We start from the raw sequence: 11300 nt of genomic DNA, 5'->3' as shown, positions 1-11300 counted from the left end.
TAAGCACCAAATTAAGCATGACATTACTGGAGCTGAGTTTGTGATTCGACTTGATGTATTATTCCACATCTTTTGAGATATTTTTTTTCTTTTGTTACGAGCAGGTATCAATTCGATACCATTCAGAGGAGCAGCAAGTTGTTGCAGGACAGCAGGTATTATTGGAGCTGCAGTGCCCTCTGCAGGCATGAACAAACTATTTTAAAGTGCATTTTCTGTAAAGCTTTGGCAAAAAAGGAAAGTCAAATTACTGATGTTCTCTATAAACAGAAATGTTGATCATGTAATCTGAGGGGTTATTATTCGATTTATGGCAAATTGTGATGCTCATACCATTAATATTATCAGTCTCACTCATACATATAGTGGCAAAATCGATCACCTATATTGTTGATGTGTGTTTGCTTTCTTTACAAAATAAATCATAACTGTACAAAGTTAAATCAAATTCATTACGTGCAACTGTACCCATGCAGAATGACTTTCATTCCATAAGTAGCCTGTCTCACATCATTCAGAAATATATATATATATATATATATATACACATAGCGGTATATAAATATATCTTATTAAAAAGGCAGTTTTAAATTAAGATCAGATAAATAGGGTATATCTTGGTGATTTAATAGCCAGCCCTAAGCAATTGTAATATGGTTATTAAAAGGGTTAAAACAATGCCTTTCTGGGAGAAGATTATGCAAATTTCTAAATCTTACAGTTTTATAAGGATACTGGGTCCAACAGGGTTCTCTACTGAATTTTTACCAATAAAACAACGGTGGTTTCTCAATCTGTTGGGACCTGCGATGACCTGAAGACCCATCCAGGGGTGGACCCTGCCCTCACCCATTGTGTACCCTCCCCGTGACCCCCGAAAGGGATAAAGAGGTCAAGAAGTCGAAAGAAAATAAAGGTTTCGCAAATACCTTGCTTAGTCAAGAAAACGCAATATTACATTTGTGACACACTTACATTTTACAAATTATGCATTATGTTTTTGCACACAGAAATATCTGCAATCCGTCACAATTTGTGACCCTACATTTGTGTCGAGATAGATGGTGATAGGATGACAAAAGGACAGTTGTGTCTGTGTGTGTGTGTGTGTGTGTGTGTGTGTGTGTGTGTGTGTGTGTGTGTGTGTGTGTGTGTGTGTGTGTGTGTGTGTGTTGGGATTAACCATGGGGAAAATACAATGAGGTCACACATTCTGCCATAAACTGTGACCACTGGACTCCAAACTTCAGTGGCCTCTTCTTCTACCTCGCCCTGAGACTATCAAACGCACGCCATGGCAACATGGACGATATTTCCATGACTCTGGAGTCACAGGTTCTGCCAGATCGCAGAACACTTACCGAAACCGTCTTGGTCTGACCTCTCATGGGCTCGGTGGAAGTCATTTTTCAGTCGCCCTCTTGATGGAATGTGTTCCGCTGGCTTACCTGGAAACTGTCCAAAAATCAGCAAATTCTTTCATGTACGAGGTGAAAACTGCACTGAAAATACCATAGGTGCTTTTGTGACTTCACTATACGTACCTGGGAGTTTCAAGTGTTTGTTAAAATGGCCAATGTAGTTGACATGTATTAATTAGTAGTAGACATCATCATTACTTTGGGCCTGGTGCCGCGTGCGCAAGCTGTATCGCGGGCTTTTTATATATATATATATACAGTATATACAGTATATATACATACAAATACTACGGTGCGTTTACAAACATAGCGGAAAAGCTAATTTCACGATTTGTTGTTACTTTCTAAAATATGAAAATAAACATAAAAGCTGTAGCAACAAAATACTAGATCTACCCTGATACACAAGTTCAAAATTGTATTCATTATTTGTTTTTGTTTTTCTGTTTTTGAACCACTTAAGACAGTCGGGGCGGTGGGTTTGCGTATTTCACATCTTGCATTGTTTCCATAAAAGCATCAAAGCTTCATAATGCATTTAGTGGTGAATAACAAGATGTCAGCACTGGAAAATTGTATGGAAGATATTGAAATGAGTCATGAATGGCTGAACCGAGTATTCCATTCATCTTCATTCATTTTTTTATTATCAAATTTAGTGCAGTGCAATGTAAGTATTGTCTGTGCCTCTAATGACACCCATCTTTTAAACTGGCATAATTTCAGAAAATAATTAAAAATTGCTAAACCTGAAATAAACCTAAATTGAGATTGGATTATTCTCATGCAGTTGAATGATTCATCTTTTTTTTTTTATAGCATAAGGTCTGCAGCAACTACATTTGCATGATAGGCTGTTAAAATCTCTACACATTACAATTTAAGAAAGGGTCCAGGTTTATGCCAGAAGAGCAGTGACTGAAACAGATGCAGATTGTTGGGAGGGGAAATTACAGCGTTCAATCACAAAGTGGCTCCTGGAATGAGCTGGAGGTTAACAGATTGATTTCAAAGATTGTAAGCATTATGAGGAAGGGATTGATGGTTGTGGGCGTCTGCTGAAGGGCGCCAGTGCATCTGCCGTCCTTGTCCTGCAGGTTGCAGCTGCATTGCTTGAATTTTTTCCTCCCATATTGTGACATTACTCACATAAATGACTCCTGTTCCTGAAAGAAGAATAATGAGACAACACATTATTGCAGTGTTCCTGTTGCGAGTGACATGACCCATGAAAACAGAAAACAGATGTTTGAAGCAAAGTAAAAGGATTTCAGGAGCAGTAAACACTGCTATGAGAGCAAATTCCTGTCTGGTTTACTAAATATCACCCTTCTTCTCTTTTAAAGCCCCCAGAGATCCAGACAAATATGATATCTTTTGGCTGCCAACAACCAACCGACTTGTCAAATTCTTGTAGCTTGAATTGATCGCTGCTGTTTTGATCTTGTTTGAAAACGTTTGCCATCTCTGATGAGCTGAATCTGCTCTGTCAAAATGATATTTTATCTGTTACTACAACTATATTCAGCATAGCTGCAAAACAATTGCTCTCCTAGTATAAACCAATAGTCATAACTGTCTAAAATCTTAAAATTATTTACTGTAATCACATCCTTTATGACTAGAACTTACAGTAAATGAATGTAGACTAACTAATAAATTAATGATCAAGCAACTTGATTACATGCCGATACAAAAATAAAACATTTCAGAGCAACAACCTAGCACTAGGTGGTAAAGGCACAGAAATGCTGCAGGCAAAACATTTTATAATATCTTTAATGGTAATGTAAAATTCAGACTGGGTAGAAAAATAAGTTTTCAGACAGACACAAAGCGGATGCTTTATTATAAAGTATTTGTGATATTTTGTATAAGTATCATTTTCTGTGTCTGTGTCTCTCCTGTGTTCTGACTCGGTATCATCTTGCAGGTGTTTGTGTAGTCCCATTTCATCTACCCTCACTCAAAACTCTTCCCTAGTTCAAAAAGTTAAGTAGGGCAATGCAGTGTTTCAAGCACGATATATGTGATGCAACTGGAGCTGTTTTCAAAGGAAATGCATGTGGAATGCTGGAACAACAGTGCTGGTTCCTACAAGTGGGCAACCTTGAAGGCAGAAAGTCTGTCCACAGAAAAATATCACCCCAAAAAAGTACAGTGGAAATGGTAGAAAATGGTACGAAAAAAGTATATATATATATACACACACACACATATATATATACACATATATACACACACACACACACACATATATATATACACATATATACACACACACACACACACATATATATATATATATATATATATATATATATATATATATATATATATATATATATATGTGTGTGTGTGTGTGTATATATATATATATATATATATATATATATACACACACACACACACATATATATACACATAACACATATATACACACACACACACACACACACATATATATATACACACTTTTTTCGTACCATTTTCTACCATATATATACACAGTATATTATTATATAGAATCAATTGCTACAACATACTTTAAAAATAATGACTTCTATGGCCATAAAAAGTGGAAATGATATAATTCAGACTGTCACATAGAGAAGAAAATGACACAATATTCAGCTATTTCAATGCAATTAGGATTTTTTTTTTTCCCTTGTTGACTTAAAAAAAAACCGATATGCACAGCTGGAGAAAAAAAAACCAAAACCTTTCTTGTTGCAATGGTGTAAAAATATATTAATGCGTTTTTGTTTTTTTTAACTTGTGGAATTCATCCACTGCTGTTATAATCGAGCATACATATGTGGTCAATTAAAAAATTTTAGACTGAACCTTTGTACAAAAAAAAATCCCCCCCAAAAACATTAAAAAGCTTCAATCCACAGCTGCAAAACAGAATGAGCAGTCCATTTCCAGCACCAAGCAGGTCCATTTTCCCACACTAATGCTTCAGTTTTGAGGAGGCCAAGCAACGGATTCTGAGTAGGACGTCATTTCCCATGGTGCTCGTTCTGGGTTTTAAGGTTGTGCTCGTCACCTCCCCAGAGTTGGTTTTGGAGGATTACACCCCACTCGCTTAGGACAGAAAGCGCAAAATGGAGCGACGTGATGGAACCCCGGTCAGTAAATGAGAGGTTAAGTTATGACATCGTGAGCTTCGCCGTTTGGTTTTTGCCTGCTCACGAGAGGGGGGAGGGGCTTCTTGTAAAACTCTGTAGAAGAAAAAGGGGACAAAAGTTGTTTAATGTGAAGTTCTGAATTAAAAACATTGGGTGAATGTGACATTTAACTGTCCAACAAAAAACAGGGATGAAGGTAGATCAAGATGTTTAACACAAACAAGCCTTTGAATAATTCAAGGACAAAACCCCGATGAGCACATGAAAAGCGTTAAGACAGTGTTGAGACCAAGATGACTAGATCTACTGTAATGTCCTGAGCATAAACTACAGTAATGCCAAAGGGTCCATCAATGTCAAGGCTGTCCAAATTCAAACATACAGGCAAGAACTGTCTCCAATATGTTGCCACCAGATGGACATAGATATTACCACACTGAATTGAGTGTCTTTTCTCAAGTTTTGGTAGGCTAGGAAGTTTGGATTTAGCCAATCCCACCATTAAACTTTGAAAAGGTAGGGTTAAGGCAAATTTATCAAAAAAAACCGGAAAGGTTTCCTCTGCCTGCACAATCATAGAACATATTTCAGAATCTAATGGACTAAACCTCTCCTAAATGAATCCATAAGATAAAACAGGAGTCCAAGAAAAAAATTCCACAATGACCTGGAGGAGAACTCTCGGACATCGCCGGTCCATCACCAGTATTCAGCGGTTCCACTCGATGTTTTCTCTTCAGGAACAAGCTCCTCACGTTCTTTACATCTTGCTTGCCTGCTGTGGAAGAAACAAAGGTATTTAAATCATATGAAATATTAAAATAAAGAGAAACAGGTCTGAAAAAAATCTCATCACCACAATTTTCATGTTATATTTGTTCTTTTTTAGAACAATCTTGTAAAAATCCTATCCAGCAGGGTAAAGAATCCATATATGAGCCAAGAGCTGTGAACATTTCCTTCTTACCTGAATGACTGTCTTCTGGAGTTTTTCTTCTGTGGGTGGCTTCGCCATCATTATCATAACTCTCCTGATCAGCATCGGTCCTTGTGCTGGAATTCTCCTGCACCGTGTCTTTGTTCATGCGCTGAAGGGGAATAATGCACAACAGTCCAGCCTCTCAAGATTTCATTAGAACATAATTAAGACCAAATTCTATATATTTACCACAGAAGTCTCAGTGCTGATTGGCTGGAAGGGGCTTTCATCATTGTGATCTTCTGGGCCATGCTTGCTTTCACACTCAGCCATTTCAAGTTCATCCTGTTGTCTAAAAATGATAAAACGCTTTCAGCATAAAGCAAAATCAGATTGCTTTGAGATTGGATTTAATATATGAATTTGGGAACTCATAACCCTTATTCCAGCCTCACCTCTCTTTCTGTGAAAGTTGATAGGCTGTGTCCTTCATCATATTCATCTTTTCTTTGCTGTCATACTGAAAATGGAAAAAGAGTGACAATTTTTCCGATCAGAGATCAGAGATCAGTGAAAGGTGAGTTTTCACTCTGGGTGCAACAATAACACACATACCACAGAGATAACATTGCTGATTGGCTGGAAGGGGCTCTGTATGTTCTCCTCATCGCAGTCCTCCTCTAGAATCTGCCTGCCTTCACGCTCTGCCATTTCTCGCTCTTCTCTTTCTCTGCAGAAACAATCGGGACTAATACCAGGTGTTGACTCAAGAGGTGAGTGCATAACTATCCCCTTGGGCTCACCTCTCTTCTCTTATCAGGCGTACTCTCTCTGCCCGCTCCTTTTTGTACCGCTCTTCCTGAGCCTGCTGCTCGGCCGTGTCCTTTGACACACGCTCTGCAATGATTTCGTAATCTAAATTTATTGTGTTGAGGAGCCACTTTAGGCCCTTCTTAATGGATTTGTCAGCCATTTTGCCATAGCTTCGAAGGGCAGAGCATGGCACCTGGTAGAAAGACAGAAACAAATTTAGGGAACAATACATGCTATCATAATGGTTAATGCTACAAATGACTCAAAAAAGCTCGGTTTAATCAGCAACTCTTAATCCAATTCAAGTACAGGTCAAAAACAGGTGCCCAAACACTCACAATGTTACAGCGACACTTGTACTTGTTGACCAGCTGCTCCAGCGAGAGCCTCTCAGTAATGTCCGATTCATACAAAGCTTCCTGCTTGTCTTGTTTGTTGGCAAGTCTGGGAGCAAAAAAGGAGTTCAGAAAAGTCAAAAATCCACAAAAATCCACTGATTTGGCTAAACTAGGTTAATCAGGTTTTAGAAAAAACATCCAACACATTAAAGGCCAATTCAAGTTTACAGGGTGTTAAGATATAGGCTATATGAGGCTATATTTATAGGAATTTATCTGCACTGATTGCTGATTACAATATGCTCCAACCCACAATGCCCTGATGACTGATTAGGAAATTATGCTGAGTAATTATCCCGGTTCCATCAGTCCACAGATTTTGTATGTTCTCTGCAAAGAAGAATAAAGATTTTGAATGACTCACACTAGAACGGGCTTCCCAGAGATGCATGGGTGACCGAGGACCTCGGCTAACGTTTCCTTTGTCTCATGGATCCTGTCTATATCGGTGGAATCCACCACAAACACCACGCCATGAGACATTGTGTAATAATTCTTCCAGATGTCTCGGATTCTTTTCCCACCACCCAAGTCAAAGATAGTCACTTGGAATTTGTCTTGTTTCATCTCGATCCTGGTAAATCCCACAGTGGGTGTCACATCCTGGGGATCTTCTACAAAAACAAACACAAATGCAGGTGTTCACATTAACAAAATATATAAACATGTCATAAATTCTTGAAAAATGTGCAAAATAATTCATGTGTACCTCCTTGAATTCCTTGTACGGTTGCACTCTTTCCTGCATTATCCAGTCCCAACATGATGAGGGTCACATTCCTGTTAAAGCAAGAAAGGCGAATAATCAAAGCATGCACAGGAGCAATATGTCAATCACACCAACCGAGGCATATTAGCTGGCATTAGCTGCCATGACGCATTTGTGGGCACACGTAAACCAGTTAAGAACACAATCAGAAATCTGCTCAGAGGACTATGAGTCAGAAAAGGTGACACGGGTATGACTTAAATGACAGATTCAGTGGCAGGCTTTACGACTAATTTCAGATGGTTTGCCCTTTTCTCAGTTTACTAAAAAACCTCACACAATAATAAAGCTGTTTCCATTCAATATGCGAGTCATGTGGATGATAAAGCACCACAGGCAAACACACCTTCCACCTGCTGGAGAGCACTCACACTTCTCTGTACATTTTGTTTGAACATGAATACACTTGTAAAAATAATGTTGCAGAAACGCAGACACTTTTACGCACACTGGCACAAAATAATTCTTTACTACATTCAATGCTCTTGAAAAAACTGTTGCACATCAAAAATTCTGGCAATAAATGTTGAGCAAGAAAAAGACCATAGGTGAATGTGCAGAGAAAAAGAATTCCAAACTGACAATGAAAGGAGAGAAAGGCGTACATTAATATACGACTTTACTTGTTCTCATTGATGCATACTTAACTTTTACACTTGTGCCACAGTGACAACAACCACACTATCCACCTAACCGTCCTCTGCAATAAGCTGGTCTTCATCTGCACAGCCACTCGATGTCACCACCTTTTTGTTGTGTGTTAAGCGTTATTCCTTTCTGCTCCAAAGCCCTTGGAGCAAAACAAGAGTCCCACTGATCAGACCTGGCCGTAGGATTAAGCTTGGATTTCTGGTTAAGTCCAAAAGGATCAGGTGCCTCACTGGTTATCACGTGGGTTTGACACCTACAGTTCCAATTTGTTGGTGGCGGCAGCTTAAGTTCAGTAGTGTTTGGTCTTAAAATAATTATTGCAGAAAAGGCGAAGCAGGAATCCATCCATGTTTCCAAAAACCTCGTGGTTTAATGTATCACTGATTCATTTCTTGGTTGTTGTTTTTTTTGACGGACTGATATGCAAAACGGATTTAAAACATTTCATTTCAGATGGCAATTAACGAGCAAGCTTGACAAGTGACTTTCCAAATTTACTAAATAAACAGCAGGTAAAAATGTTTGTGCAAATTCGTGTTTGCTCAAATGTTTTAGCCGTAATGACGTCTATTACCAGCCCACACTTAAACCAGTATTCATTCCTGACTACAAAATCATCATATGATTGATGAAGTGTTTCTATATTTTATAAGACTAAAGCCATCTAGAAATCATAACTGGACCAAAAGATTCGGACGTGTTTTGGTTAACGTACCTTTTGGGCTTTCGCCAGCGTCGGAACCAGCTGCAGCAGTTCGCCATGAGACTAAACATGATACATTCAGAGGCCAAGATGAAGAAAATCAAGTGGTCACCCAGCCCGGAGCCTCGGCACTTCCGAACCCTGACTTCACTCACAAATCAGATACATTACGAGCTAACTCATTAGCATTATTTTGCCAGCTCTGTGATGAACTGGCGAGCCGTCCAGGGAGCATCCGGTGGTCGCAGAATTAATCTGGAATTGCCTCCAGCTCCCACCGGGACCCAGCATAGAGTCGCCGGTGACAATTAAGGGATGGATAGATGGAGCAAATCCCGAGTCCCGTTACATAAAATTAGCTGTAAGCAATACACCTAGCGACAACTCTTAGTTTTATTCGCAGCTCAGCAGTCGGGTCGTAACCGCTGTCGAGGCCTGTGTTGTCCCTCACAATTTAACACCGTGCGTAAAAACCACTGTATTTAGCGGTAAGTGTTTCAATCGTGAAAGATTAGCCACTTAGCACGACCATTTGCTAACCTGTAGCTCTCTGATTTGTTTACGCCGTCTTTTCTGCTGCTAGGCTGCAGACGCGTCCACGTAATCCCGCGAGATTGTAAAGCCTCTTTTCAAGAGCGCCCCTACAGACAACAATGGGTACTACAGATGTAGTATTTTCTTAATGTTTTATCCTCCAGGAAATGATTATACAATATGAGTAACAGAGCAGAGAATATGATTGATGTTATGCATTATAGGTTTCTGATGGTTTTCTTGTTTTCAATCATATTATTTCAAAATATTTCATGCCAAACTTAATTGGACATTGTCATTACATCAGTGAGAGAAAATGGTCATCAGCACGGGTCAAGATAAACTAGATTATCCCAGCCATCTTTGGGCAATAGGGGTGGTGGATTAAAGTAGCCAACAGGTTTTCTGTTACAGGTGATATTGTTTTTTCTTTTCACAGGTGAAAAACCTTCTGGACCAATCAGGCGCTCTTGCCCATGTGTTCACAGCAGAAATTGAAGTTTACCATTACGGTAGGTTAGGGTTGGGGTTAGAAAGTGCATTGTAGTATGAAATTGTCATTGTTGCTGTACGAAAGTCCCGCAACCTAAGGCCTGACAGCATCCCCTGAACAGGTCAAGGTATGCGTGTCCTCCTGCAGGGGTAGGATGACCGCGCTTTGGATGCAGCTTTGGGATGGTAATTAGTGCCCAAGGGAGACGTGTCGGAAAGCTAGGAGGGTTTGGTGGGGGATTTAGTGATCGGGAACGGCAGTTCTTTTGACTGAACTGAATCACGTGAATCAGTCCATTGAAATGATTTGTTCAAAAGATTGATTAGAAGTCCTGCCCTCCTGAGCAAGTAGTCATTAGTCGTCAGTTCATTAGTTCAGTGTGTGAGTGACGCAGGTGGCAGTTCAATACCTGACCGTGTTGTGAACGATTCGAGAGTCAACTGCAGCAGAAGAAGCATGCGAATACAAGTCCTGTTATACTTCTATCTGATCTGATCCCAAACCTTTGAAAGCAATCCTCCAAAAATCCTTTACAGAGGATGATTCTGAAGCTCCAAAAGTAAAACATTCATCTTGTTCACTGCCCAAGGAAGGACATACTAAGTCTCCCAAGTCCATTGAGCACCAGGACAGCAGCCCAAAGGAAAGCATGGACTCAAAGGTACACACACACACACACACACACACACACACACACACACACACACACACACACACACACACACACACACACTTCAGCAGTGTGTGTTGGAGAGTAAAGAAGCAAATACAGAGGACACATAGCTCGCTGCACTCAACAGAGCCAGAAAAGACGGAGTGTCTGATGAATGGAGGAAATGTCCATCCAATATCTAGGAATACTGGACTTACAGAGATGAGATCTCTGTGGGTCATCAAAGGTGAGAAAGTCCTACTGCCTCACAGACTCAGAAAAAACATACCGGTAATCCAGCATATATACACAGGACACACGGGCATAACAAAACAAACACAGAGCACAAGACCTCCTTTTCTGCCTTCAACAGATCAATGCAGAAATAGAACAGTGCAACATGTACCAAGAAGGACACAGGGCAAACAAAGATCCGTGGGATCACACACTACCATGTATCCACACTATCCATGGAGCATCCATGCTGTCTCACCTGCAACAGTGAGACATCATGCAGACATACAGGAGCTACACCCTCAACCCGAGAACGAGCCACGACTGGTGAGCCAGCCACAGCAGCAGCGGCCTGGCTGCACAGCAACTTGTGGCTGCGTAACACACACACACACACACACACACACACACACACACACACACACACACACACACACACACACACACACACACACCACACGTATATATGTATATATATGTATCTGTGTAAAAAAGAAATCTGTTAAGAAATGTTAAAGAAAATGTTGAAAGTGCTTGTGCATTGACATACTGTAATTGCTCTCACCTCCCTGTACCTGT

The 11300-nt window shown here is 39.9% G+C and overlaps 1 protein-coding gene across 3 annotated transcripts; it reads right to left on the bottom strand.

Annotated features, from left to right (window-relative positions):
• Positions 1-3995: 3995 nt before the first annotated feature.
• arl13b (ADP-ribosylation factor-like 13b) lies at positions 3996-9419 on the bottom strand. 3 transcript variants are annotated; one of them, XM_003966552.3, is made up of 11 exons: positions 8821-9419; positions 7395-7465; positions 7050-7299; positions 6626-6731; positions 6278-6480; positions 6090-6204; positions 5930-5994; positions 5724-5826; positions 5523-5643; positions 5223-5333; positions 3996-4648 (listed from the first exon to the last, which is right to left on the bottom strand). In XM_003966552.3, the coding sequence occupies exons 1-11, from the start codon at positions 8877-8879 to the stop codon at positions 4572-4574; spliced, it is 1281 nt and encodes a 426-aa protein (XP_003966601.2). In that variant the 5' UTR covers positions 8880-9419; the 3' UTR covers positions 3996-4571. The 3 variants fall into 3 exon arrangements, with proteins under 3 accessions (XP_003966601.2, XP_029695718.1, XP_029695717.1); XM_029839858.1 differs by lacking the exon at positions 8821-9419 and adding an exon at positions 8102-8577 and having other exon boundaries at positions 5223-5330; XM_029839857.1 differs by lacking the exon at positions 8821-9419 and adding an exon at positions 8102-8572.
• Between the last annotated feature and the right edge of the window lie 1881 nt (positions 9420-11300).

Source organism: Takifugu rubripes, chromosome 8, assembly GCF_901000725.2.
Source record: "Takifugu rubripes chromosome 8, fTakRub1.2, whole genome shotgun sequence".
Classification (NCBI taxonomy): Eukaryota; Metazoa; Chordata; class Actinopteri; order Tetraodontiformes; family Tetraodontidae; genus Takifugu; species Takifugu rubripes.
Note: the sequence above shows the minus strand (reverse complement) of the source record. Positions and strands in the feature narration are given on the sequence as shown.

What these genes read in the sequence shown, in the direction of transcription:
- arl13b (XM_029839857.1), bottom strand. Translation starts at nt 8,175, where the DNA reads ATGAAGACCAGCTTATTGCAGAGGACGGTTAGGTGGATAGTGTGGTTG. An exon ending in TCCAGAAGACAGTCATTCAG is followed by an intron (nt 5,334 to 5,522) that starts GTAAGAAGGAAA and finishes TTTCTTCCACAG; the next exon opens with CAGGCAAGCAAGATGTAAAG. An exon ending in GTCCGAGAGTTCTCCTCCAG is followed by an intron (nt 4,649 to 5,222) that starts GTCATTGTGGAA and finishes TTTCTTCTACAG; the next exon opens with AGTTTTACAAGAAGCCCCTC.